Source organism: Zonotrichia leucophrys, chromosome 1A (assembly GCF_028769735.1).
Source record: "Zonotrichia leucophrys gambelii isolate GWCS_2022_RI chromosome 1A, RI_Zleu_2.0, whole genome shotgun sequence".
NCBI lineage: Eukaryota > Metazoa > Chordata > Aves > Passeriformes > Passerellidae > Zonotrichia > Zonotrichia leucophrys.
In genome coordinates this window covers 42,031,527-42,058,874 of record NC_088170.1, presented here as the reverse complement: position 1 = coordinate 42,058,874, position 27,348 = coordinate 42,031,527, and the positions used below count along the sequence as shown (strand labels likewise).

The 27,348-nt window shown below is 45.6% G+C and overlaps 1 protein-coding gene across 4 annotated transcripts in view; it reads left to right on the top strand.

Annotated features, from left to right (window-relative positions):
* Positions 1-2,138: 2,138 nt before the first annotated feature.
* The window catches only part of RFX4 (regulatory factor X4), an 88,462-nt gene continuing 63,252 nt past the window's right edge, over positions 2,139-27,348 (top strand). For 3 of the 4 annotated variants that reach the window (XM_064702528.1, XM_064702526.1, XM_064702529.1), the window contains exons 1-3: positions 2,139-2,199; positions 2,315-3,098; positions 22,675-22,761. In XM_064702528.1, the coding sequence (XP_064558598.1) occupies positions 3,056-3,098; positions 22,675-22,761 (130 nt within the window). In that variant the 5' untranslated portion in view covers positions 2,139-2,199; positions 2,315-3,055. The remainder of the gene's footprint in view (positions 2,200-2,314; positions 3,099-22,674; positions 22,762-27,348) is intronic. The other variant, XM_064702527.1, reaches the window with a different exon arrangement.

Below are 27,348 nucleotides of genomic sequence, written 5' to 3'. Positions count from 1 at the left end.
TTGACATATTCCACAAGAATGTTGGGACAGGAACTAACCAGGAGAGGCAGGGAGTAAACACATTGCAGCAGGTATCTCTGGTGCTGCTGATCCTACCCATGCATCATCCTCCATAGAGAACACACACCTCTGCATCCTGTCAAAGAACAGCCCGAGCCTCTAGACTTCCAGGCTGTGCTCAATCCCATCCTTCTCACTGCCCCCAGAAACAGCATATCCCTATCTTCACAAATCCTGTAGTTTCATTTTGCTCATCTCTGAAATACCAGCAACACAAAAGCATCTCTGAAGCTTTACACCGGTGAAGGTGAAATTTCTAAAGGTGCAGGGTGCCCGTGATGGATGCCCTGCGGCTGCCACAGCATGTGTTCCACGTTTCCAGCAGCTGGGCCCCTGCCTGCGGGCACCTCCCCGCGCCACGGGGCGATGGATGGCGAGTGCCCGCGGGCTTGTGCCGGCCCAGGGCTGGGCGCCTCGCCCCGGGGCTGCCGAGGGCTGTGACCACCCGCTGGAAGCGATGGTGACACCAGGTAACTCCCCGCGAACAGGCGGCGCCGCCGGCATCCTCCTGGGTTTTAAAGATAACGAGGGTTTCAAAACCCCTTGAAGAACGAGCCCTGCTCTGAGACAAAAATGTCCCTGAGGTTTTTGGAGGTCTTCTGCCCCCGCACGGAGCCCTGGGCTCTCCTGAAAAGAGCAGGCTGGTCCCGAGGGGCCCTCACCCACGGCCTTCCCTCGGGCCCCCTTAGGGGGCTTTATTCACGATAAAGCCCTGGGAGAAAAAAAATGGGGGGAAATCCATTAAAAGGCGGAGAAATGTCACCGTTTTGGCTGTGACAATCAAAATGCACCCGCATAGTCCGCCGGGGCGTTTTGCGGCGGGGCTAAGCGTGTCCGCTCGCTGTGGGAGCGGGAGGCTACGGGGTGTGGGCGAGGCGGCTGGGCCGGAGCCCTCCGGGGGCGGCAGCCGGGGGTCGGGCAGCCCCGAGGAGGGCGGACCGGGGCCGATGGGTCCTTCTGGGCAAGGCCGGGGCGGCAGCAGGAGCCGCAGGCCGCGCCGTCGCGGGGAGGCAGCGTGGCGGAGCCGGCCGTGCCCGCCCTGTCGGGGCCCCGGCGCGGCTCCGCCTGGAGCAGAGCCAGGCCGGCGGCACCGGGGGCTGCGGGGAACGGAGCGATGGAAGTTCCCCGTCGGCATTGCTATGGCCGTCGGGAAGGAGCAGAGCCCCTGCGCTGGGTCGAATTGTTTTTTGGTGGTGTAGAGGGCAGAGGGAGGAGAAGCATCAGGCACGAAGACCTTGCTCCCGCCTCGCAGGACACATTCCCGCGGCGGGCAAAGCCGGCCGGCGTCCTTGCCGCCACTGCGAGGGCTTCTCCGCCGGCTGCGTACTCGATTTTGCACCGTCTCTGTCTCTCTTGTTTTTACTTAGTGCACATTGGGGGGGTCCCCACGCCAAAACTCGGCCTGTGGGGGTGCGCAGCGGCCCCCCCGGTGCCCGCCCGGCCCAGCCCGAGGGGCCGAGGTGCTCCGCCGGCTCCCCCGCCGCCGGCCCGCCTAGGGATGCGAAGGCACCGCGGAGCTTCCTCTTTAGCAACCTCGCCGCTTGTTTTGCTGTGTGGAGTTGGTGGTTTTGTTGTTTTTTTTTTTTTTTTTTCCCGACGGGGAGAGGGAAGGGGGGTAGTCTGGGTGTAGGGAGGGGAGAGGGGGAGAAGAGTGGAAAACGTTGGCTCTGTCCATGGTCAAAGTAATTCAGCTATAATCCCCCTTTCTCTTCCTCTCCTGGAGCTCTATTCATATTCTAATCACAGCTTTTCCTTCCCTAAACCAGCCACTTTTATCAGAGCCCTAGCTTTGCACTTTTACTTCCACTTCCAGCACATACAACCGCACGCAGAATAAGCAACTTTTTCCAACCTCTGTCCTGCCCCACTCTCCCCCCGCAGTCCACTAACCCGAAAAGGGATCCTCGCATCCTCGGACTAAAGCTGGGAGGCAACATCAGTTCGAAAATGCTCCCGTTTAGTTCTTCAATTCTCTTGGCAATCGGGATCTCCCACCCCCCTGCTTTCCGCCCGGTCCCATGGAAAGCTCTCCGGGTCAGCCGCTCTCCGCTGCCAGACCAGCCGGTGGCGAGCGGCCCCCACCCCGCCTTGCTCTCTCTCCCTGAGGCCCGGGGAAACGCACGAGAGTCCCTGCTGCAGGTCTGCAGTGCCAGCATCGCTTGCAGGGATACTGGCAACTTCTCTCTATCCTCACACCCCTCTTTCCCACACACATCGCCTTTTTTTTTTTCTTTTATTTTCTTTTTTTCTCCAGAAAACTAAGCTTACAAGATATTTGGGAAGCTGTGCAGCTTCCAGTGCCATGTGCCCGCGAAGGATCCTAACCCAGCGCCCACCGGGAGGAGGAGAAAGAGGAGGAGGAGGAGGAGGGGAGCTCGGCCGCGCTGCACGCACACCCGGCAGCCCCAAAGAGCACAACCCCAAACCTACTGCCCGTTTGAAGATCTAAGCCAATTTTGATCTCGGTCTGTAATGAGCCAAGGACCTTGGGTGGGGGTTGGGGGAAGGAAAGGAGGAGTGGAAAGACCGCTGGAACTTTAAATAAGAAAAACGTTTCTAATGCTCTAATAGAAGAGGGAAGTCGAAGTGTTGGGATTGCGTAGATCTAAGGCCCCCCCTTTTTGGAGGAAAGCTTTTCTTATTCAAAGCAGCATCACAATGGGCTTCACATTGAGCCTTGCCACATCCCCATCTGAGTAGCAGCCATTCATCAGGCTGGCTGGCCTATCAATGACATTTCTCCCATCAGGGCTTCTATAAAATGATGCTTTTTCCCATGAAACATCCGCAAACATTTTGACGGGTCTGGCTTTGCCCCGCTGGATTACGGAGTGTCCCTCTCTCCCGCTCTACACCCCCCCCCCCCAACTATCTGCTTGTGTCCTGTCTCCCCACCCCCTCGCCTCTACCCTGCTCCCTCTCCCCTGCGTATCTCTGAGATAGGGGCTCTGCACACCCCGGGACCTTGGGGCTCCCGTCCGTCCATGGGAAGAGCATGCATTGCGGGTTGCTGGAGGAACCCGATATGGACTCCACAGGTAAGTCCCCCCCGCAGGCAGCGGGCTCCTTTCGCCCCTCAGGGAGGACTTTTCAACTTGACCGTGGCGACGGGGGCAGCGGGGGGAGCCGCCCGCAGCACCGGCCTCGCAGCATATGAGCCCGGGCGTGTACGGGGCACCGGGGAGCGGGGACGGGGAGGGGGAGCTCTCGCTCCGGAGCCCTATGGTTCCACTTGCAGATACGATGGAGCAGAGGGTGTTTTCTGGGTTTTTTTGGTTTTGTTTTTGGTGTTTTTTTTTTTTTTTTTTTTTTTTTTTTTTTTTTGGCCCTTCATCATAGGCTGTCGGCCAGCAAACTAATTGCCTCCCCGCTTCTAGTTTTAGGCGCTCACTTAGGCTAGTGCAGCAACGAGGCGGGAAAACAGTTTGGGCGAGAAAACTGGGTTTGCTGGGGAAGATGGTTGGTGGGTTAGGGCAAGCCCAGCACCGAGGTCATCCTGTCCCGCGGGCAAAGTCGGGGCTGGGCCGATTCGGAGGGAAGGAAGTTTGGGGAAGGGCAGGGCTGGGTCTCCCTCCCCGCACCTCCAAAAGATGCTCTGGCCGGTCCTGTAACCTGGCGGGAGACTCGTGGCCGAAGTACCACCAGCGGGCGCCGCCAGCGGGGAGAAGCCCCGGCGGGAGGGGACAGGGACCGCCACAGAGGCGAGGCCGCCCTCCCCGAGGGCCGCGGCCCGCGCTCCGCCACCCGACGGCCGCCTCTGCTGCCCGGCCCGGGGGCGGCGGCGGGGGACGGGAGCCAGGCCCCAAGCCTAGGTCTTCCCGCTGTCAGCCGGCAGCCTCCCGAAACGACGGCCCCTGCTCTCCCGCTGCCTCCCGCCCCCCTGCCCGCGCTCCCGCGGTTTCCACCGCAGCCTCTGCTCTCCCCCGGGCTTCCGCCTGCCGAGGAGGGCGGGCGGCCGCCGCAGTCACCTCTGAAAATTTCATTTATTTTATTAGCGGAGGAGAACACCCCCTCCCTCTCCCCTCCCTCCCTGCCTGCCCGCCCAGACGCACAGCCCGCAGGTTAGGTAGGGCTCGGCCCGGGAATGGCCCTCCCGCCTCCCGCTCCTGATCTATCCCGTTCCCTCCGGCAGCCGCTGCGCCGGCTGTGACCGCCGGGCTCGGCGGCCGCGGAGCTGAGCTGCCCCGACCCCGCAGAGGGATCCGGTGCCCTCCTCGCCTCCCCGACGGCCTCGGCAGGCCGCGTTCCGCCGCCCTTTCGGGGCCTCGCCGCTCCTTCCCGGCTCCTCCGGTGTTGCCGGCACTGTGCCGGTCAATGTGGTGCAGGTGGAGACGGGGCAAGGGGCGACAGAGAGAGGCAGTCCCGCTTCGGAACCGCTTCGCTCCGTGCCGCCACAAACCTGCGCAGGTCTTTCTCATCCCCAGTTCCCAAGGCGGCAGATGGGCTCTTTGTAAAATTTAAATATTGATTAAAAACAAGGAGGAAAAGAGAGAAGGGAGGGGTGTTGCCCGACCCGGCTCGAATGTTCCTGGAGCGATCCGAGCGCGGAGCTCTCGATGCACCGGGCAGGCTTGGCCCCTCACCGGCCGCCGGCGACACCAGCCGGGTTTGGGCCACACGTGCTGCGGAGTCCCCGGGACAAAACCCAAGCGAGCTGTTCTGGGGAGAAAGTGTTCGGCGGGGAAGGAATCGTTGAGTTCGGGTCAGAGCGTGTGCAGGAGCTAAGAGGGTGTTAGATAAAGTTCTCTTGCCGTCCGGCGGCACTGCTAGGAGGGGTTAAGGGGACTGCCGGCAACATCTCGTTGTCGAGAGGAACGGGCTTTTAGGGAAAGAAAAAAAACAAACCTAACGGAAAAAGCTCCGCATTTTCTGTCCCTCTTTTAAGAATTATCGGTTCTCGGGCTTAGCCGACAGAAGGAACTTCCTTTCCTAATTTCAGTAAGGTTGTAATAAGAGACAGCATGATTGATTAAGATAATATTAATCAGAAAACACTTTAGTCTTGCTAAGCAGATGGCAAGAAAAGTGGAGCTTTGCAGTTGTCTCATTCAGATACCTTAACCTCCCTTTCACAGGACTTAATCCAATTAGCTTTTCTCCTGAGTTTCAGTTGTTATGTAAAGATCCTTTTGCATTGTGGAGAAATATGGCTTCATTGAAAAAAATCAGTCATGTTTTAATTCATCTTCAACAGATTTTCCCTAAACCACCGGGATTAAAAAAAAAAAAAAAAAAAAACAAAAACAACAAAACAACAAACCACCCGCGATTCTAATTTTAAGGCAAGGAGCAGCTTGATTCCTTCACCTATCCCAACAGTGCCGTGTGCTTCCAAAGAGTTTCGTTCCCGTTCCTCTAATCTGTAGAGTGACCCGTGGGGGCTGTCACCAAGGCCAAAGGGCTTTCTGGCCGCCTGGGCTCCCGGAGAGCCCCCAGCCCCAGGTGTGCGGCGGGACAGCGGCAGCGTCCCTGCAGCAGCGCCCGGCCCCGACGGCCCAGCCCAGGCGCGGCGGGGCACGGCGAGGAGCTGCCCTCGGGGCCCTCCTGCGGCCCACACAGTAGGGCCACACGCCCTTGTCTATGGGTCTGTTATATGTTTCATCGCACGGTTTTTCCGCCGCCATTAACCCCGTCAGTCGGCGCCCGTCCCCGGGTGTAGTTTCTCAAGCTCCGAGCCGGGCCAGGAGCCGTCGAGCCGCCGCCGGACTCCCCTTCGCTGTGGGGCACTAAGGGGGTCGTTCCGTGGGATGTATCCGGCTTTTGGGGCTTGCCCTGCGCTCGGCCCTGCCCTCACCTCGCAGCCCCGCCGGAACCCGACAGCTCCGTGCCCGCCAGCTGCCTTGGGACAGCGGCACCGCACCCGTCTCAGCCCGGAGGAGCCGGGGCTGGCAAGAGGGCGGCGGCGGGCTGGGCGCTCCAGGCCGGCGCCCGGGGCTCCCCGAGGGGCGGCCGGAGCGGGCGGGGGAAGCTTTGCGGCGATCCCGGGCGCTCACAGCGGCTCTCCTCAGCCGCAGCCCCCCCTAGTGACATGGGCAAGATGGGTGCGGGGCGCTGCCGGCGGGCACAGTCCCGGCCCCGCCGCAGGAGCCGGCCCGGCGGGGGATGCCGCCCGCTCGGAGCGTGCGGGACGCGGGGCGCCCTGGATCTCCCGGGGGATGCCGAACTCCTGCCCCGGCACCCCCGGGAAGGTCCCGCCGCGCCGCTCAGGGAGCCGGAGCCCAAGGAGGCGCCTTCTTGAAGAGTAACTTTGCTGCACAGCTCAGTAAATAGGCCGGCTTATTCCTGCGTTGGAGCCAGGCAAAACCTCCGCTGGCTTTCAGGCACTAGATGGATGAGATCCTTGGGACTTGAAGCTGGGACTTAGGAACTGATCCAAAGCCCATTAAAATGAGCAGAAAGCCTTTCAGCGCTGTCAAGGACGCCGGGATTAGGCCCTTAAAGCAGTTTGCTTGAACCACGAAAAGCTGCTTGGACTGCCTGCGTTGAAAACTTTGTGGCAGTGGCCAGATTTCAGTGTATCTTCTTATCAACATAGACAGGTGTTGCAGCTGTGGTGGGTGACCTTTGCTACAAGCTTGCCATTTAAAATGGATCTAGTATATTAAGCATTGATTGAAGAGAATTAATGGCTTTCATATCCTGGTTCAATCAATGAAATCACCAGTATTGATACTAAATACTTGAATGCTAGTTGGGAATGGAGCTGTGACGTTTCAGAATGCATGTATGATGCTAAAGTGCGTGATCCTCGGTCCTGATTTGTTTAATCCAAACAAATGATTGATTTTGCTTCTGAAAAATGTTTGCTTTGCTTATTGCAACACAATAAAGAGGAAGCTTGCTATTGGCTTTTTTCCTTTACTTTCCTTTTTTTCATACTTTTTTCATACTTTTTTATTTCAATAAGGAAAAAATCCGTTCTTTATGTTTTAGATTTTGTGTTTATAAAGGTTCTAACCTGCTGAGAAGTTAGGATGATCCAATGATTCTTTTGAATCCTAAATTTGATACCATATGGAGATGCAGAAGAAATACCACTGGTCTGTTATATAGTTGAACCTGAGTATTTGTCATATGTGATTTTGTATCTTACAAGATTTTGCAAACTAAAGAAATGGAGCAGGGAAACAAAAAACAATGTTTTTTGTTTTAAAAAGTGTTTTCTTTTCTGTGAGCTGCAGAGTTTGTGTGGGCAATGTTTGCACAGCAGGGCCCAATTCCTGTCATCTCCCTCTGCCTTCAGCAGCGGCAGCAGAACAAGGATCTAAACCCAGGTCCTGTCTCTGGATCAGGTCTTCATTTCTGAGGGGGTTTTAATAACTTTGTAAAATCTGTAGGGATTTTTTAGAGGTTTTGAAATGTGATGAAAATTACCTTGACCTAAGAAGTTCATCTTTTAAGTCTGACTCAGAGAAAAGAATGATTTTATGATTTACTTGTCTGCTAATGAATTAATACTAAAATTCTTAGGGAGAGGCAATTGTGATATTTTTCACTGCTCTGTAATATTTACCTGCAGTAAAGACCTTTGAAAGGATGGAAATAAAAAGAACTAAACCAAGGTTTTGCGTAAGAATAGCTATAGAACTCTAGGAAACTTTCATTTATTTAAGTTGGAGTTTATGGTTTACAGTCCTCAAGATTTTGAGTGTAATACTCATTACAAAAGATGCTCTGGATTCTGACAGTGTACTGTAAAGAAAGCTGCAGCCTCAACCGGTCTATTTCAGGTGCACCCTTACTATAGTGAACATATATTGAGTAAAGACCTTCTCAAATGTAGAAGAGACCATTTTGTGCTAAGATACTTGTGATGCTGCTACAGCTGTCCCACGGAAAGTTATCAGAAGAGTATCTGCTTCCATCAGGGTTGTTGACTTGCTTGCCTCTAGAAAAGAAGGCTGATTTTCAGCTGGCAACGCATTGAGTGTGCAGGCAAGGAAGAAGGTTAGCATAGTTGTAAAATCTGCAGTGTCTCTGAATGTAAACACCTTTGCATTTTGCTAGCTTAATTTTGAGCTGGTTTGCAAGTTAGGATGGTCATAAAGAAGTGCATCCTCTGGAATACTATTTCCAAACATAGAATTTTGGTATAGCAAACTAAAGATTCAAACTGTGGGATCACTGAAATCTGCTTGGTGATGAAATTTTAGCACCTCTTCAGATCAAGACTTATGAAGAGGTGGCCTATATACAGCTAGGGCTTGATTGATCATAGCAATGCCTTGAGAGCAGTGGTGGGCTGTCATGTAACTAATACAAATATAAGGTCAGTCCTTTGGGGATACTTGATGACATTGGAGTACAAATAATTAACTCAAAATTCTGTGAATGCTGAGGTTTGTGAATTTCTTGAGTTCACGCTCTTGTCTGTTTCCCTGCGTCTGTGCTGGATTTTCTGTTTGTTTCATTGTGTCTGAAAATGAATACCCGGTATGATCCCACCCTGCTGGAGCCCAGCATCCTGGCAGCTGAGGGGATTTGGTTGAGGTGAGGAAGATGGATAGTGTAAAGGCTATTCCATGGCTGAGTGATCCTATGGATAACAAGTGTAGGAAGGAAGAGTATGTGGTGATGATGAAGCCAGTTGAGGCCTGTGCAGGTTTTTTAGGATATCTGGACCACTGGCATGCTTACTCACCTCTTTAGGATCCTGTAGAATTGTATATATGTGCCAGGGACTTTCTGGGAACTTTTAAAGTTAATACAATTTGCTGTTAGACAAGGGTCCTGATGCTGCAGTGGCTCTGCAAGGGAAACACCTGTTGAAGTCCATGTGTGCGCCTGAGGGAGGGCAGATGCCCAGGGTTAGCATTTAATGATCCCTCCCCACAGCTGGAAATGTGTAATAACTTAATTGTAGCTACTTTACATGCATAATTAGTGGTACTGGCCTGTCTTAATTTACATTTGTTTTTCTCTCAGGAGATTTGCAGCAAGAGTAGTTTATTAGCTATGAAATACTAGCCGGTGTTAGAGATAGTGCGTAAAGTCAGCATCAGAGTCTTTCTTGCTTACTCCAAGAGCTGTCTGCATATAAACACATGTTGAATTAAATGCTTTTGACCATTCTTCCCTTTATGATCAATTTGAAATCAGGAAAAAGTGGTGAGGGTTAAACAGAGCCTTGGTTCTCACTGCACCCAATAGGAAAAAGCTCATTTGCAGCTTAATTTGCCTCAAGTCTGAAATGTGAAATGCGGGGCTCAGTGCTGTCTTGTTTCCTTCACTTCAGCTACAGTTAAGCACTTAGTTTTCTTTTGTTGGTAATTGAACTTAATTTCTCTGAGATGGAAATTCTTACAGAAACCAAGGAGCTGATTCAAAGCTGTGAATGATATGTTCACAATTAATTAGCAGCTTATGCTGAGCATTTTTGTGCAGGATACCAAAATATTATCGTAAGAGAAAACAGTATATTTCAGACAGCCAGAATATTCTCTGAATGACTGATTCCCTGAAATTTACAGCCCTGGGAATTAGAGGCATTCATTTCAGAGTAGTAGGCTGGGGACAAATGCTGGGATTTCATCTGTTCTCTAGACTGGCTGTAGTCACAGTCTGATGCTGCGATCATCACTGACAGACTTTGTGCTGGAGCTTTGGGTGCTCATGAACCCCATGGCAGAGACTGAAACAATTAAAACCACAAAATCCTCTTCTCTAGGGGCTTTCATTTCCTTGATGAGATTGTATCTAGAAAAAAACTGATGTTTGCCTGGAAGAAAGGACTCCAAGTTTCAAGTGTTAGAAATTACCGCCTTTTCTTTTTTTTCAATTAAAGAATACTGTATGTAGAAATACTCGTTGTCATTCACCTTCTCTTTCCTCTTTTTTTAAACTTCCACTCCTTAGAATTATACTATCAGTCCTGTTTCATCAGCTGGTTTGGCTACTTGGGGCAAGACTTAGAGATGTTCATATTAAAGCAAGTAAAATTCATTAAATGAAAAATGTCTTATAAAAAAATATAAGTTTGCAAATGAGATCTACAGATCAACAAAGGAAAAAAAAAGGAGCTTTCTGTTCTTGTAGAGGTCTGTATGTTGAGATCTAGCTTCTGCTATACTTGTAAAGCAATAAAATACCAGAAATGTAGTGACAAAGGAAATTTAAAAATAGTGAAAAAAGCAAAAAGTAGAAGTACCACTAAATATAATGTTAAAACCATTAATACACTCTTTTTTTTTCTCCCTTCTAGAACCCTTTTAACTGCTAAACTATTTCAGGAGTGTTTGAACTACCTCAGCTACAGCTGAGGAAGGGAAATACGGAGGGAGAGCCCAGTTGGTTAATGGGGTCTCATGACTGGTCATCTGGTGCTGGGTGGAATCACCTGTGTTTCAGAGCCAGCTCCCCCATGGTGACAGCAATGCACACCTGATTCAAAAGACCTCACAGAACATCCTTTTTACTACTAAGGACACTTCAGCACCGTATGACAAAGGTGCAATCTACTGCAAAAAACCAGGGGCTGTTTCAGAGCCCAAGCAGGAAAGGCTGTATGTTTTCCTAGTATTTTAGGATCTCGCTGAAACAGACCATTTGTTGAATAAAATTCATGGATGGTTGTAGAAAGTAGTCAAAACCTTACCCTTCAAAGGGGAAAAAATCCTCAACAACCTGACTTGCGTGGTTCCCACCCTCATCTGATATTGGAATATGAATCCCAATATTACCAGTTAGATTGTGTCTGGGCCAGTCTGACCCTCGCTGCTGGGCCAAAGGGAGCAGCTGTGGTGCTTCACCCTAGAGACACCTTTAGCTTGCTGATGGTTTCAGCTGGGCACTAAACAAGTCCAGGCTTGTTAGGGACTCCGTTTACCTTAAGAAGAAGGCTTCAGGCGAAGGTGAGGACAAAGGAGGGATTCTGCTGGAGGGTTTAATATCCAGAGGTTTATTCCATGGTGACACAGAGGTCTGAATCTTAGGGACAGCTCCAACAGAATGGAGAGCACATGGTCTGCTTCACCTTTTAAGCTCAGGGGGAGGGGAGGGGAGGGGACAGGTGAGCCACCAACCAGGTGGGAGGGGCGGGGTCTCAAGGGACGAGCGACACCTAGACAGGCAAATGACCTCTGGGCCTGAGGGGCATCCTTTGAACTCGACCAACCACAAGACGCCTTTCCTGGAATGTTAAGCCTGATTGATAGGACTCACTCAGCATGGGGGCAAGGGGGAAGGGAGAGGCGTATAGGCACACCTGGGAAGGGACCCGGGACCCGGAAGTCTAAAACAGGACTGTACAACACACTACAACAATCTGACATTCAGTTTAAACACGAGCCTATGGCAGAATGTCCTAATTAAGCAAATGAGTGCTTAGTGCCTTTAGGTACCTTACTCCTGGCTGTTGCTATCCCTGATGCTCAGAGGAAGGTAAAATCCTTCCTGCTCCTTTACTCCTTAAAAAGCTTAAGCAAAAGGGGAAACAGAAATTCTTGGCTGGTCCTTAAGGTGACAGTGGCCTGATAGACACCATTAAAAAAAAAAAAAAAAAACGGAGCAGAGCAATATAAAAGTGGAGTCCTGGTGCGGTGTGTCAGGGCATGGCAGACCTGTACTGCTCTGTGATGAAAGATGCCTGCTCCTGCAGTGGGTGTTCCTGCATCCACAGGCTGACATGGTGGTGCAGGGAATCACCTACGCCTCAGCACAGCCCTTCAGCTCCAGCTCTCTCTCTGCCAGACCAGGCTCAGCAGCAGGATAGAGATTTGCTGGCTAACAAGCTTGGCACCTCAGGGCCACCAGGAAAGGAGCTGTGCCCAGTGCTGCACGTGAGACAGAGGTCCCACTGGGAACAACGTGATGAAAGAACTGGAGCAGGAATTCCTGGCAGGACAGGTCTGAAACATGCTCTTTGTGTAAGTAAAAGGCTGCTTCTTTTGGGCCTCTTGGGGTCAAGGTTAGAATCAACTATGTTTTTGTTATCAAGGGAAATTTGGCCCTATGAGAGGCATAGTGCAAATGACACATTTGCTAAATGGTGTGTTGTGTTTGCACACCAGCCTCTGTCACAGCTTGGCCTCCTGGGTGCTCACTGTATGGCAGCAAAATGTCTTAACTCAGAGGAGGAGAACTGAAGACACTTCCAAGGTCCATGGCAGAACAAGGCAGCTGCCCAGTGGTGTTCACCCCATTCCCTGTGCAGGCTGAAAGCAGGGACTGTTCCCTGCTCTGCTCCTCTGTGAACTACGCCAGTGCTTCCTTTTTCCCAAGCAGTGGCAGCAGCATATCCTGCTGGTTGGACTGCCTGGCTAGCGCAGGTTTTCCCGAGCTGGGACTCACATTCCTATCCTAAATGTAGAGTCATGGGGACAATACTGGTGCAGGGGCCCCTCTAATGCAAACATTTTTAAAAAATGAGTTGTGGTAGGGGCAGCAAATGGCCTCCATTGTAATGAGGTGGGTAGAAGTGGGGAGGACTGCGTTTACAGAGCAGTTTAATCACATGGATGGAGCAGTGTGTTCACCTCTCCTCCTTGCTGGGTCATTTCCACTTTGAGCTCTGCAAACAGACCATCTATTGAGCAGTTAGTATTCAGTGCTGAATATTCAATACTAGACTCTTGTTTTGGTGAGTCTTGGGCAAAAAAAGAAGGAGGAAAGAAGACTTCTCTTTTTTCTCATGCTCCCTCCCTGAGTTTGCTTTGCATATTGTTCAGAGGAGACTAGAGTCTTCTCAGAAGAGCCAGGCTCCTAGTTTTAAAAGCTCTGGTCTACATTCATAGTACTTTGTAAAGGAAGGGAAGATAGTTTGGAAGGGATTAAATTCATACAAGGTTTACAAATCTGTAAGTCTAGGCACATCGGGACTTAGCAAAGACTTTTTGTCAACCGTATTTAGACTGTAAAGCTAACAGCATGAAATTAGTTCTGAGGGGTACCAATCTTTGTGGGGGGATGTTATGATGATTTATTAATGTCCTCTCTTCTAGTTTTGGTAGGCACATACTCTCTGTGCTCATTCTGAGAGCAACAGAATTCATTTGTTTCTGTCTGGTGTGTCATATTTACCCACCAAATGGTTGTGAATGATGTCATGGCAGCATCCTTTGACAATAATGAGCAACAGATAGATATGGAGTAGATATTCATAAAGGGAGGAAAAGGGGTCACCATTTGAGTCAATGTAGCCTCTCTATATTTTAGTTCACACTCTTTTTCAGTCAAAGGATTGTCTCTTTCCTACTGCTGTGATTATGTCCTAACACCTGAGTCATGTATTCTGTGCACACTTGGGTCTGTCTTCTCATGTTCCTTCAGTCTGCTCAATTGGATGCTGTTTCTAATGAGAAATATTTACTGTAGCCTCATTCCTTTAGGAGCTGACCTCTTTTCTCCTGATTAAAAAAAAAAAAAAATTGAAAGTCTCTATAGTTACTTTTTTTTCTCCTATCCTTTATCTCTGACCATGCCTTTTTCTTTCTCATTCCTTCTTTTGTTTCCTTTCCATTTTCTTCTTATCTCCTTTCCAACAACTAACCTTGCCACTCCTCTCTCCCCTGAGCCCCACAACTAGTGTTTTGTGTATCCCCCACCCATATCTCACATATTTTCATTTTGTTGTCTTTGTGGGGCTGTCTTACTGATGTACTACCATCTCTGTGCCAAATTGGCCTGCCTGCTGGATTCATCAGCTCCTGAGGCAGAGGGAAGCATTTCATGGGTACTTGATGCAAATTCTGTTTCTTGAGCCATAGCTCTCCTGCTCAGCCAAATGATTCCAGCCCTGTGTAATAATGAAGCTGAGCTAAATTAAGGATTTGAGAACTTCATGTCTTCTCATGCACACTAGTAAGCTGAGACACCATGGCAGCAGCTGGGAATGTCTAACCTAGAAGCCTGGGAGAAGAGACTGCTGCAGGGTGGAAGAGATGGGAGATGTACCTAGAATTTAAGGCCCTATGAACTCACTTGTGTGTCTCATGTTAATAGCATAAGAAATTAATGGAATCTGGGGCAAAAAGGGGCATCAATTGACTCTGAGCTTGTTTTCTGGAGAAGAATATGTCTGGCAACGATCAAGAGAAATGTATGCATTTCCTTGAAAGGTTGCATTGCCGTTAAATTGGAGACACTGACAGCCTTTCCACTGGGCTATGCAGCAGACCCTGACAGACCAAGGAGCCGTAACACATCGTGCTGGGGAAGCATCAGGGCACATTTTGCTGTCTGCAGGGTTGGTGCTTGGAAGGCACATGATGTGTGAGATGAGCTTACTGATGAAAAGATTGGCTGCATGTTGCACAACCATGTAAGTTAAAGTTCAGCACTGGGAGAGCTGAATTGGTCAGTTACTGGTGTCACTAAGGGAATGTGAGGAAATGTCACCGCATTGAAACCGGACCAAGTGAGGTTTGCTTTTCTGTTGAATGAGGAATGGCTTTGATGAAGTAAGAACCAAGCAGCCATTAATGGTCTGGTGAAACTTACTCTTCAAAATGAAACGATAGATAGCATCTGTGTTGACTGGGAGAGGGAAAGGGCTACTTCTGATTAACATGCATATTGAGTTGGAAATGCAATAGCAATGTGCTCTGTGATTCCAGAGAAGGTTCCTTATTTGATCCAGGGTAGAGGCTGCCCTAAACACCAGAGTCATTATTCAGAAACATCTTGTATTATAGGGCTTCTGGGGGTGTTTTATCTGCATTTAGGATGCACCTTCATAATAAGGAATATTGTTGACAGAATACTTAAATGAAAGAAACATTCAGATGAACTTCTGCACAGCGCACAGCATAAGAATATCACATCTCATAAATTCCAGCTTTTCTGCCCAAGTATTCTGGAGGAGTTAAAAAATTATTAGCTGTGGTGCTTTTTGTTATTAGTTTAACTATATAAGGTCAATTTTTAATATATTTTATCAAATAGTTTAGCAGAAAATTAATTTGGAGTCTGGGAGTGAAGATCTGACTAAACAAAACAAAAGAGCTCTCTCACACGCAAGAGAGTTATTCTTTGCATTCTTATGATATCATGGAGAATGTTCACAATGCTTTTTCAGAATCATAAGTCAAAGAAAGAGAACAAAAACATTCCTGCCAACATCTACAAAGTGCCCTAGACCAATGTCCATTAACCCTGAAATAGATCCAATAGAATTGTATGCCAAGAAATGAGAACAAAAGGACTGCAACAAGAGTGCCTGACATTTTCCCCTGTTGGAAATGAAGTAAAAAGTTAGATTAGCAAACAAAACACTGAAGTATCTGGCAGCTTGTCAGGGTAGCAGCTCTGCCATCTGCACCAAGGCCATGTGTCACTGTCATCCCTGAGGAGCAGGTCTCTTGGAAGAACAGAAGATGGCTGTGCAGGACCAAGGAGGACGCTGGCATGATTTCCTGTGGAGCTGGAAGGTGTTACTGACAGCTAGCATGCTCTGACTGAAGGGTGTGTGCCTTGGCAGCTGATGGCACCAAATGAGGCAGCAAGGAGTAGGAGCAGGCTCTCTGTGGCAGGTCCCCCTTGATGGTTAGACAGGAGCTGGTTTGGACTAGGAGTATCTGTGTGCTGAGGCAGTTACAGGGAACAGCAGCTGGATGGTGACCCTTGTATGGTCTCAGGAGCCTTCCATTTAGCAGTGGAGAGGAGGAACATTTTGATTACATCACCTATGAAAACTTAAATCTTAGAAAACTACTGTGTGATTGGCTGTCCCTAGTAGCTTGTTCTGCTTGATTTTAGTAGATTTTGGTAAGTTCAATGCCCTCAATGGGAGCCAGTGGCTGCCAAGACCTGTCATGTCACAGACACACTTATTCATAACAATGTGCTGAGGCTAAGCAAGATCTTGTTTAGGTCTTGCTTTTGCAGTACACTGAGGCTTTGTAGATAAAGTGATTTTTTGTTTGCTTTCTTTCAAGCAGTGTGCTGCTTGAACTGCGCTGCTGTAACCAATCTGCACAGCCCTCCAGCAGCACTTCTCAGGTGGCAGATGTGCTGTGACCAGCAGTGCTGTGCTGCAAGGTGTGAGGGAGAACATGAATCCTGCTTCTACTCAGGCCAGATGTTGTATACAGCAGGTACTAGAATAGGTGTTTAGTAGTTTGAGGGTCAGACTTCAGGTTTATCTCCTGATCATTACTCCTGAGAGAAAGGGATCATCTCTTTTACCTCCAAGGGACTGTTTTAAACTAGTGATTTGTCTTATAAGCTATGGCAAATTGCTCCAAAACATTGAAGTGTTACAAGGTGAAGTCTTCACTTGCATTTGCATTACATGCACTGGCTCATTTTTCCTTACTTTCATTCAGGTAGCATTTAAAAATTAGATTTTCAGCACACTAAGGGATGGCCGAAGCAGGCAGGCTACTCAGACTTTATGAATTTTACAGCTCTAGAGGTTAGAAGTTCTCTGTCCACAGCAATGATGCAACATGGAGAGCATGAGCAGAGTTTTTGAGGTGCTGGCATGTCTCAGGCCATGTTCAGCAAGATCAGCTCTGCAGAGAAAAGCTCAATGAATCTTGCAAACCTCAGCACTTACTCTGGAACAGACAACAGAAGACGCTGTCAGGGCAGTGATGGTTTCATTAATAAGAAAATATATAGAATATCATCCCATCAACTCTCCTGTTGGTACCATGGGCCATCAAAATGGAAACCGGAGGGTCTATGACCTTCAGTCAGCCTCTTGAGCTTTTAAGTCACTGTGTTTGCCTGCTATACCTCCTGTTATCTACCACTTTCTCTTGTGGTTACAGATCAGATGAGCAGCTAGACAGTGTTGCTGGCCAGCTTGGTACTGAGACACTTGGCAAAGAGATACTGCAGGAAGAGATGAGTAACTCTTCCCTCTGAGAACATCAAACAAATAACTCAGAGGGGTGCTAAGACTCCTCCGTATGCATGAAAGGAGTTCCTCTTCTGCCACTGGAACTGTAAAATTGAGACTGTCCTCACTGCTAAATAGTAATTTTTCCTTCAAGTCCTCTTATAAATGCACTACAATTTGCTAGTTCCTTTATATTTGCATTATCTACTTTTATACAAGTTTTCTCACAGTTACTTACAACTTTTTTTTTTTTTAAATTTGCCTCAAGAAACGGGAAAAAAAATTACAAAAGGAATCATGAATAAAGATAAATAAAGGAGCTGGACTGTTGCAGCTGTGCCATCCAAGGTAGTATATAGCTCAAGAAGTGGTTTGGGTCCTATCAAATCCTATATTCTTATTCCAGTGATAACTCTATTTCAGTGACAAGCAAACTCATGGAAGAGGAGCTGGTCTGTGTTCAGCTCCCTAAGTAAATTGTCACGCTTTTTGGTGACTTAAAAATTTGGAATATGAGAGCCAATCTAGAGCTGAAAGCACATAAGAGAGCTTTTCATGCAATTGCTATGGCTTTGGTGAAATAAATGCTTGTGCAAATTTTGTCATTATCAAAGCCTTGGCTGTGTCTCTAGGACATGGGGATTCTCATCTCATACACTTTCAAAAAAGGAGTGATTCCCAATTATGCCAGTGCTGTGACCACACGTGGATCAGAGGATATGGCATAACTGGAAAACTAGTACTGTATATACCGTGTAGGGAATGAGGTGAGCAAAATGCAGCTCAGATTAGGTGGCCACAGAGCTTTGTTCTGCCCATAAACCCTCCGTATCTCCCTTCAGGGTGTACACACATGCCCACAGGCTGCAGCCAGCAGCTCTGGGCACATCAGCTCCAAGCTGTGGGGAATAGCCCCCAGTGCCTGTGGCATAGCGCTCCCAAAGGCCAGGAGAGGCTGTGATTGAGGTGGTGCTGCCACTGCAGCTGCTCCTGACCCTCCTGGCAGCACAGCAGGAGCAGAAGCCACTGTGGCCGTGATCAGATCCATCTCCTCTTCCCTGCAGAGAGGAGCCCGAGTGGCTCTTGCCCTGCTCTTGCTACAGCGTGCCCATGTGGGAGCAATGAGTGCTGCAAATACAGCTAGCTAATAACTATTACACAAACAGGGAGTAATTATCTCATTAAATGGACTGGCAGTACACAGGCTCCTCTGCTGCATCACCTCAACTCAGGCTCTGGAGGAGAAGCCTTTCAAAGATGTGTTCCAGAAGCAAGCTTTGGTTCTGAAGGAGATAAAATGTCAAAATAATTTATCAAAGATGACTTTCAAGAACATTTCTGCTTCATATTTCTGATACTTCATGAAAGTTTCTGCCCCTAAACACCTCTTGCATATTTCTGTCTCAGAGCTCCCAAGCCTACCTCCCCAGCTCAATCTTTGAAACACCATACAATTGAAAATACGCTGTTTGTTGAAAAGAAGTGTCTTGGTAGGGATAGGGTGAAGCTACACATCTTCTGCTCTGCCTGCTTTTGAAAACAAGTTCAGTTTAAACTTCTCTTGGTGAAATTGTGGCACATGGAATGGAAGTGAAATACTCTGATGCTTGAGTCTCAGTGGATGTGTCAGCTTTAGAAATATTGGGATCAAAAAGAAAAGAGGCAAAATTAGGGGCAGAAATAGTTCCATCGTTATTTTAAATTAATGTTTCAGCATTTAATTTTGAACAATTTCTGATTTTTTTGTTGGTGCAATAGTAACTTATTCTGTCACAATATTTACACTGGGAAAATTATTGTAATTTGAATAATGATCTCCTTTCCCTCATGTAGGAATCCCACAGCAGATACAGTGTATTTGCATTTAGTGGTATGTAAAATTGTATAACAAAAATTTTAAGGCTGAGGAACACAGTTGTGTGTTTCACTACAGTTCACTCTTGACCTGTGCAAAATTAAATATTTGCTATGATATTTGAAGATGGATCCTCAAAATGCCATTAAAAACATTATTTTCTTTCTTTGCTAGTAAGATAATGATAGTTTACATACTGTGACACAGTTATGAGTAAGTGACTATACTACATTTTACTACTAGCTATTCCTAATCTGTTATTTTGTTTTTTCACTAGTGCTGATCCTTGTTTCAGTACAATTGAGGGTACAGTGTGCTGGGACTCCTGATGGGAAGGAGTCCTAGAGGGGGAGAGGAAATGCCTTAAGGCTTGATGCTAAAAACACAGTGAGTAAAAATATGGCCTGTATTAAGATGTAGTTTCTTTTGTTCTCACAAACACTTCCCACAGGTAATTTTGGGTTTCTCATCTTGTGCTAACAACTCATCATTGTTATCAGGTCTGATATGCACGTTTCCTCAGTTGCTGCCTGAACTCTCCATCATTCTGTGAGTTTTCCTGCTGTGAAATCCTGCCTGTGAAAACTGAGGTTCAAGTGCAATAATTAAGCTTTAATGGCAAAAAAATTCCAACCCACATGACTCCATGCATATTTAGAACAGTAGTGTGATGTGGTTGGTGCCAGCCTTGGGATGGAGCCACAGCCTGGAGACACCAGAGGTTCCCCATGGGCCTTTTCCTGCTGGGACAGGCACACCCATGTGTCATGAGGACAAGCACATTCAACATGTAGAGGGAACCCAGTGTGTTCCTTAGACCTGGAACAAGATGTAATGTTATTAACTCTGAAAGACCTTATAAAAGTCAAGCTTAATTTTGAGTTTTGATTTTGTTTGCTCTGCCTCTTTCTCCTTTTGTTTTATTTTGGGCAGGTGTTACTGTGCCTGGGATCTGTGTGCTGATGGGACTATTTAAAATTTTATCGAAATTGTAGTTGTGTTTTCTTTTAATACCTCAAGACACTGTTATTAATATTGGGAGTTAAAAGCCTTGTAAAAATGTTTTTCTTTATACAAACAGTAGAAAAATAGCTAGTTATTACATGAAGTTATATATTAGAATCTTTATTTATTTATACTTGCATAATTTGGTTTATGAGATAATACAGCTTTTAAATAGTTAGTTGGTTTTGTCACGTTTTGTCATCTGCCAAATAATTTGACAAATTTGCCATAAACTCCCTGACATTTTTGCTCAAAAGAGTTAGTTTTCTTTATTCTTTGCTGCCAGACAGGTCGTGTATCTTTTCAGGCCTGAAGAATTTCTATCAGCTATTTAAATGCAAAGCCACAAAGGGAAAGCCAGACTCAGGCTGCAGCAGGCTGAACTGGGGTGATTCAGGACCAAAGGAGCTGCAGCACACAATTAAACTGTAACTGCACCATGCTCCAGGCTTTATACATGGCAGTGTAAACTGGCCGGTTTTCCTGTCAAAAAGGAGAATGTGCGCAGCTATCACGGACACTGTGTGAACAAGCATGATGAAAATGATTATGGAGTGACACTTTAAAAGTTGGGGTTTTTTCCTACTACTTAGGCAGGGAATTTGACTAAAGATGGCTGCTGGTAGTTCCCTGCTGCCGAGGGAAGAGGATGCATCCCAGCTTCCCAGCTCTCAGTGCCGGCAGGAAAAGAAAGGGCAGAGCTGGGCATTGGTCTCCCCTTGGCGCTAATGGCAGCCGCCTTTGCTTTTACTCCCTGCAGCTGGGCTCCGAGCCAAGGGAATTATATACAGCCATGGCTGTGTGCTGAAAGGAGGAGGAGGAGGTAGGGTACTCTTTCCCAAGGCTTCTTGCACCTCTCTCTGATGTTGCTCTCAGCAGCAAGTTTCTCTTCACCTGTGAGACAACTCACAGTACCAAAATAGGACTGGGAAGATGCTGTGAGCTCATTTTTAAGGCAGCAAAAGAAATCTGGCAGAAAGCAGTCATATGCTTGTGTTGGCCCTCAGACAAGGAGGTGATACATCCCCACCCCATGCAGCTGAGCAGCCCAAGCAGGGAAAGCCTCCAAGTTGCAGTTGCTGCCGGCTTGTGGGTTTGTAACTGAGCAGGGGCTGATTTCACAGTACGGGCCCTGCTGGCAGGTTTTATACCATGGTGTCAGCAGTCTTACAGTGATTTTTGAGCAAGGCTGTGTTGAATTTGATGAGAGAAGAAATATCCTTTACAAATCTATTGCCAACACGTGGGTTTTTTGATCGTTTTCAGAGAAGCACCTTAAGAGGGAGCAGGCTGTGAGGCTTCTTAGGCACAAGTGTGATGGTGAATGAGGAAGATGCACTCAGGGACGAGCTTGTATTGGTGAAGGCAGCAGTGCAGCATGATCCTACTGTGAATAACTGGGGAGGGGAATAGCCTGGAGTTGCCACAACACTGCCTGAAAACCACAAGCACACAAAGCAACAGTACCTGGATTCCCGTGGCAAGGCCTGCAAATTAGCTCTGAAGGGTTCTCAGCACTCCCTTTCTGAGCTTTGGAACAGATGCCATTGCCCTTTTGTTTACATGGCAGTAGAGGAGATGTGTACAGAGGAATATGCACAGGTTTATACAACTGCCTGGGTTTAAAAAGCATTTTTTCCTTCAGGATGTATTTGGCCATGACCATTTATTTGTTTACTGGCATGTAGCGCTGAAATTAGGTCATACCAACTTTTATCTTCTATAAACCAGATGGGCAGCTTTCCCAAGATGCTGGGTTCCTGCTTTCCCTTCAAGCCTGCTGCTGTGATGGGCTTTAGCTGGCTGGCAGACTACTGCCCATGCTGTGCAGGTAGCTTGGTGGCAGGTGGGGGGGGCTTATGGAAAGGAATCTGGAGCCATTTCCATGTCTTTGAAGGTGTTTCTGGCAGCAAAGCCTGTTTCCCCTTGTTTCTTGTGTATCTCTTCACTCGGTGGAGTTGTTTTCTGTCATAACTTGCAGGCTTGCCTTGCAGACTTCCATCTATCCCTTCTTTTTCTTGCTTTGACCTCGGGGAGTTCTCTGAGCATAAACTCGTTTCTGCCCACGTTCACACCCTTGAAAAAGAATCTTTTGAGGGAGGTCAGTTTATTGTAGCAATACCTAGGGATTTAGACAAACTCAAAAACTCATATTTCATACTTTTTCCAAGGAAATACATAAGAAAGTGTAACTTTTGCCCTGAAGACCTGTAACAGTATATTCTGCTGAGCCTGGTGCATCCTCTAATGTCATCAGGAGACATAAGTTATAGCTTCCAGGAAGAACAGTGGATTCAAATCAATGTAATGCTGTAGGTACCTCATCTGACTGCTGGGAATGTATTGAAAAACAAGGAGGAGCAGGAGTGGTTTCATTTGCACTGTGGGGTGACAAAGGTTTGAGCAGCTCAGTAGCTGCTGACTTGCTGCATTGGACTTGTACCAGTGCCTGGGACTCCATCAGTGTGAATGAGGTTGTGGGACTGGGCTTCACAGAGCACCGTTTGATCCTCAATTTTACCAAAATTCACATGAATTATTGATTTTACATCCAGTAAGATTTCTTCCAAAACCAGCGGGAATACTCGAGGATATAAGCCTTTGCCAGACTAAGACTTGAAAACCAGTGTGATTTCCATGTTTAATTTGAGTTTTATTTTTTAACGTATCATGTGATGGGGGACAGAATATCCCGAGGACCTTTGTTTTGTACAAAGAAGTGTTTCAGCCTCTGTAGTTTAAAAGCAAAAAAAAAAAAAAAAAACCAAAAAAATCCCCAAAAAGCAACAGCTAAGTTTAAAAGCAAGAAAGATTTTTCTTACTAAATACCCTCAGACCAAGCATATTTTAATACAAATGCTCAAGACCATAATCTCTTGAATGCTGACATTTTATTTAGATTTATCTGTTGCAAGTTTATATTTTATGCAAAGACGAACAAACAAAAGAGCATATTTTATTATTTTTGCAGAGAGTTGGATTGAACGATGTCTCAATGAAAGTGAAAACAAACGTTATTCCAGTCACACCTCTCTGGGGAATGTTTCTAATGATGAAAGTAAGTAACTTGTCATTCATTTAAAGTGAGTGTGAACATGTCTGAGTGCTCATTTCCTGCTATATAAGTTGCTACAGCTCGATTAAATTTTTAGTTCTGTGTATTTTAAGGAGTCTACTCACTTGACATACTCAATAGTTTTATTACTTTTTTTTTTCTGGGATATTTACATTTTTGGAAAGGAAATAGTGCTGTTTATTGGTTAAAACAATCAGAAGAATTTGTGTGTCACTGAATAAAGATTGAATAACTACTGAAATGTGCTGTTAGGATCAACTTAGAAGAAAAACCTCCTGTTTTGCTTTTCACTGGTGAACACCTTGTGGTCAAAATATGTGGGAAAAATGTGCTCTTTTCCAATAGTACTATATCAAACCATAAATTAAAAAAATGTTTTCATTAAGAATTAAACAATTGTGAGATTAAAAAATCACTTACTAAAATATGATATTGTTTTCTTTTTAGTCAGAGAGGGAAAAATTTATCAATCTATCTGATTTTAACTCAAGTATTTTTTTTCTTTTCTAGTGATAGTAATTTTAGATCTTGATTTTTAACAATAGCAGGTAATCAAAATAATTTCAAAGTAGTTTAAAACAACCATTTTTTTGTTTTTAAAATTGCAAGACGATTTCTAGCCTACCATTTAGTTTTCCATGTTTATGCAATTTCTATTCTGCTTAATTTGCCTAAAGCAAAATACTCTCCACGTTACTTTTCATCTCCAGAATTCATATATTCACATTACAAGATATTAATGCAGATGGAATTCTTTAATCCAGTAACTAGTAATTACTTTTTTTTTTATTTTAAGAGAATTATTTATTTTGATATCGTGGTAAAACTACATGCCTTGTAGCACAGTATTGTAATTGATAATGAAATTTGCTGTATTGGGGCCTTACTCCCATTTGTCTAGGGATGTATTTGAGGGAATATTTCTGAAGGAGAAGGAAGATGTTAGTAGAAAAATGGTATTTATTCATGACTCGCAAGCTGAGAACCACGCGCAAGAATCTTTAAAAATTGACAATGAAACTGGGAGAGGTTTGGAGTTTTCTGTTTTTAAAAATTAAGGGGAAGAAAAAATAATTTATCTTCTAAAATTATGGTGGATTACAGTGAAAATAAAAACAGCAGCTTGTAATTTTGAATCTTATGAGAATCTGTGAGATACACAAAGTTCATTTCACTCTGATGCTACTGAGAAAGTGATGGAAGGAATCTGTAATGAATAAGATGTATCTTCAGACTCTTCATAGGATCAGAATTCAGGATTGTTAAATGTGCTTTAAATATGAGCATGGGAAACTTCCACACAGCTGGGGCCAGTAAAATGAGGACCTGTGTGATTAACAAGAGCAGGTGTTTCAGACAGTGGCATTAAGAAGATGGCATGGTGGCTCATTCTGTTTTCTGGTTCTTGAAATAAGGAGCAAGCAATGATAATGAAAGGCAGTTCATGAATTTAGAACTGATAAAACAAATACATAAATGAATTTGTTCCTCTATTTGTGTGCAGAGGACATTGTCACAGCATATAATGGAAACCCAAATGAGAGGCAGAGTTGATTTTATCTAGCTTCCTTCTTAATAGCCAGTTCTTCCAGATGCTTCCTTTGCACTGATTACCAGCATTTCTGCAGCGCAGATAAGAGAATTAATCCACCTGAAAAGTCATCCTTGTTTTGAGGGGGAGGTGAGGGAGGGGAGAAGGTGAAGAAGAAGTAGGAAGGCAAAATAAGCCACAGCAATAATCTGTGAAATCCAGAACAAACTAGAAGTTTCACTGTAGAAATCATTGTCCAATGTGCTCCTTTCTAGCCCTTGAGTTCTTTCTAACATTTTTCTAACACCACCCAAAAACCAACCAGAAATTTCCAAACCATCATGTCAATCTTTATCCAGCCTTTGTCATATATTTACAAACAAAGAAGGAGGCAAAATGCTTTGAGAAAGCCCACATAACCCTATTTGAATTCTTCAGAATGATGGTCAAATTGCTGTTGTCAGAGTAGGTCCAGTTTTCATCTGCAACCAAAAGAAAGCCTAAACCACCTCTCTTGACTAGTTTTTTGTCTCTACATACATGAGGCAGCTGTTGGTTGGACTACCAAGGAAAATGTGGGTTTGGTTTTCAGTTTGGGTGGGTTGCTTTTATTTTTTTTTGGCCTTGGCTCCACTGAAGATTGAGAACTTGTGGTGTGAACTGATAATGTTTTTACTGGGCATAATGCTTGCTCTCATGATTCTTGTTTTCCTGGATGATTTTAGAGTTGATAGGGTTTTAGGACAGGAATAATAGATTTGCTGGTCTCCTTTTCTACAGCTAAAGTGTGTTACAGAACCATACTTCAGGCCACAGGGGTCCTTTGCAATCTTCCATTGTTATCCAGGTACCCCCAGGCCTCTTGAACCTGCATTACACTGGGAAAGGAAGTGGTGACTCATAGCCATGGATTCACATCACCTCTGTGCTTCCTCGAGTGCTTCTTACCCTTTTGGAACATTTTATGACATCTTCCAAACCACGGTGTTTACATTCTAATATAAAAATTATCACTAAATTTTATTTCACTTTCCAGCTTTTAAAACATTTTTCCAGCTGCCACTTCCATGTTCCACGTTAGTCAAAAGATTCACAGGAAAGGGAATGGTAGAATCTTGTAGCCACTAATTGAAAAAAAACCAACTCCATAACATTTTCTGTGTACTGTGCATTAAACCAGATTATCTAAATTGAGGTAGAGGTCTGGAAGAATACAAATAAAGGCTTACAAAAGTTTCCACTTCAGTTCAGTGGGTAACGAATTATGATGTTTCTTGATGAAGTGGAAGGGTTGCTTGTCCAAATTTTCTTGCTTATTTGGAAATGTGAATGTGTAAACTTCCTATGAGATAAAAGAAAATATTCAAACTACTTTTTGTGCTTCAAAAGTGGTGTTCAAAATCCATGTTCATACTGGCTGTAATGACTTGCCCAGCAGTTTTGTTTTTTGTTTGAAGTAAACCTCTTATTCTTCTATTAAAAAAAAAAAAAAAAGAAGTTTAAAAAAGAGTTACTTGCTTTTACTGAAATTTTCCTTGGAGAAAATTCCTTCTTTTTCAGTTATACCTACTTAGTGAAGATTATGCTCCTATATTTCTCAGAGGTTTTTAAAATCTCCCACTATTCTAAAAGCATGGAATGCATGCTAATGAGCCTGAATCTCATTTATGGCTACACGTAAATAGGAGACAAGATAGCTTAGTACTATAATTTAATTTTGGCTAAGGCCAAATCACTTCTGAGAACAGTCAGAATCTGGCCTGCAGGTGGTACAGAGGAAGAGAATATTCCTCTGAAAAATGTGCAGCTATCTGAACTAAGGGAAGGATTTTATCTATATAAAGATAGTAACAGCATGTTAGTTTCTTTCTTGGTTTTGAGACACATGCAGGCAGCACTGGAAAGCACAAGGCTCTCCAATTACCTCCACAGTGGAAAGAAGAACTTAGCTCCATTTTAGTTATGATAAACAGACTAACACCAACACAATTACAAAAAAGGTATGTCTTCGCTTCAGGTTGTTCCACTCCCTGTGTTTAAGGCAGCAGGCTCAAAGCTGCTGAGCACAGCTTCTGTTGTCTCCATGTCTTGCACCAAGAAGTAAGAAATCCCTTGAGCTGTACCTAGGATCAGCAAAGGTTTGAGGATCCCACTGAGAGCTCTAGGAAAGCCACAAAGATACAAACATGCACAAGATACAAACAGGACTCCACTTGAGTGGCTTTGAAACAGAATTTTGGAAGTAAGATGGAGCAGTTAGCAAAAGAACTTCCATAGAGTTTGGGACAAAAGGATCCTCTGATATCTCTGTGAGCCAACAAATACTGTTTTCCTAGAACATCATTGATTCCTAGTTTTATTATGTTTGAAGGCCCCTTCTATGCTGAGACTTTTACTTGCAGTTGTCTAAGCTGTTATCTGCAATCAGTTTGGGATGAGTACAGGTTTTCCACCTAATCAGGTACCTTGAAGACACTTTTTCCTTGGGATGCTGGTAGCCCTCCTATTGGCAGTGGTGTGAGCACACTACATGGGTTTCTCCCTGGGGTGCTTTGTGTGAATCCTTGCGACTGTGAATTGAACAAGATTTTTCCTTGTGACTTCAAGACCTTTTGGACTTGTCACAGAATTGTCATATCTCTTCTTTGACAGTGCCTTGAAGCAGGACTTCTTTTCAGTGACTTTATTTCCTTTTCTTACAAAAATAGGTTGGATTTTAAAAATATTGCATTTTAAAAGGTATGCTTTTATTTTAATCCAGAGTGTTGATGTGAATTGATAAAATGACAGGCCAAAAAGTAAGAAATGCTGTTTCCCTTCCCTCTTTCATGCTAGACAAAGTGATCTGGTATCGGACCTGAGTCAAGAGTTAAACATTCTCTGCTTGATATGGACACCATTAGGTGCCCTGCTGACAGCTAAAATATAAAGTATAAAGCTATTTATTATTTTCTGCTAGTCAATTATCTGATGAGATTATATTGTTAAACTAGACAAGGTAGAATTAAGAGCTTTTATATGTAATACTGAAAGTTTGT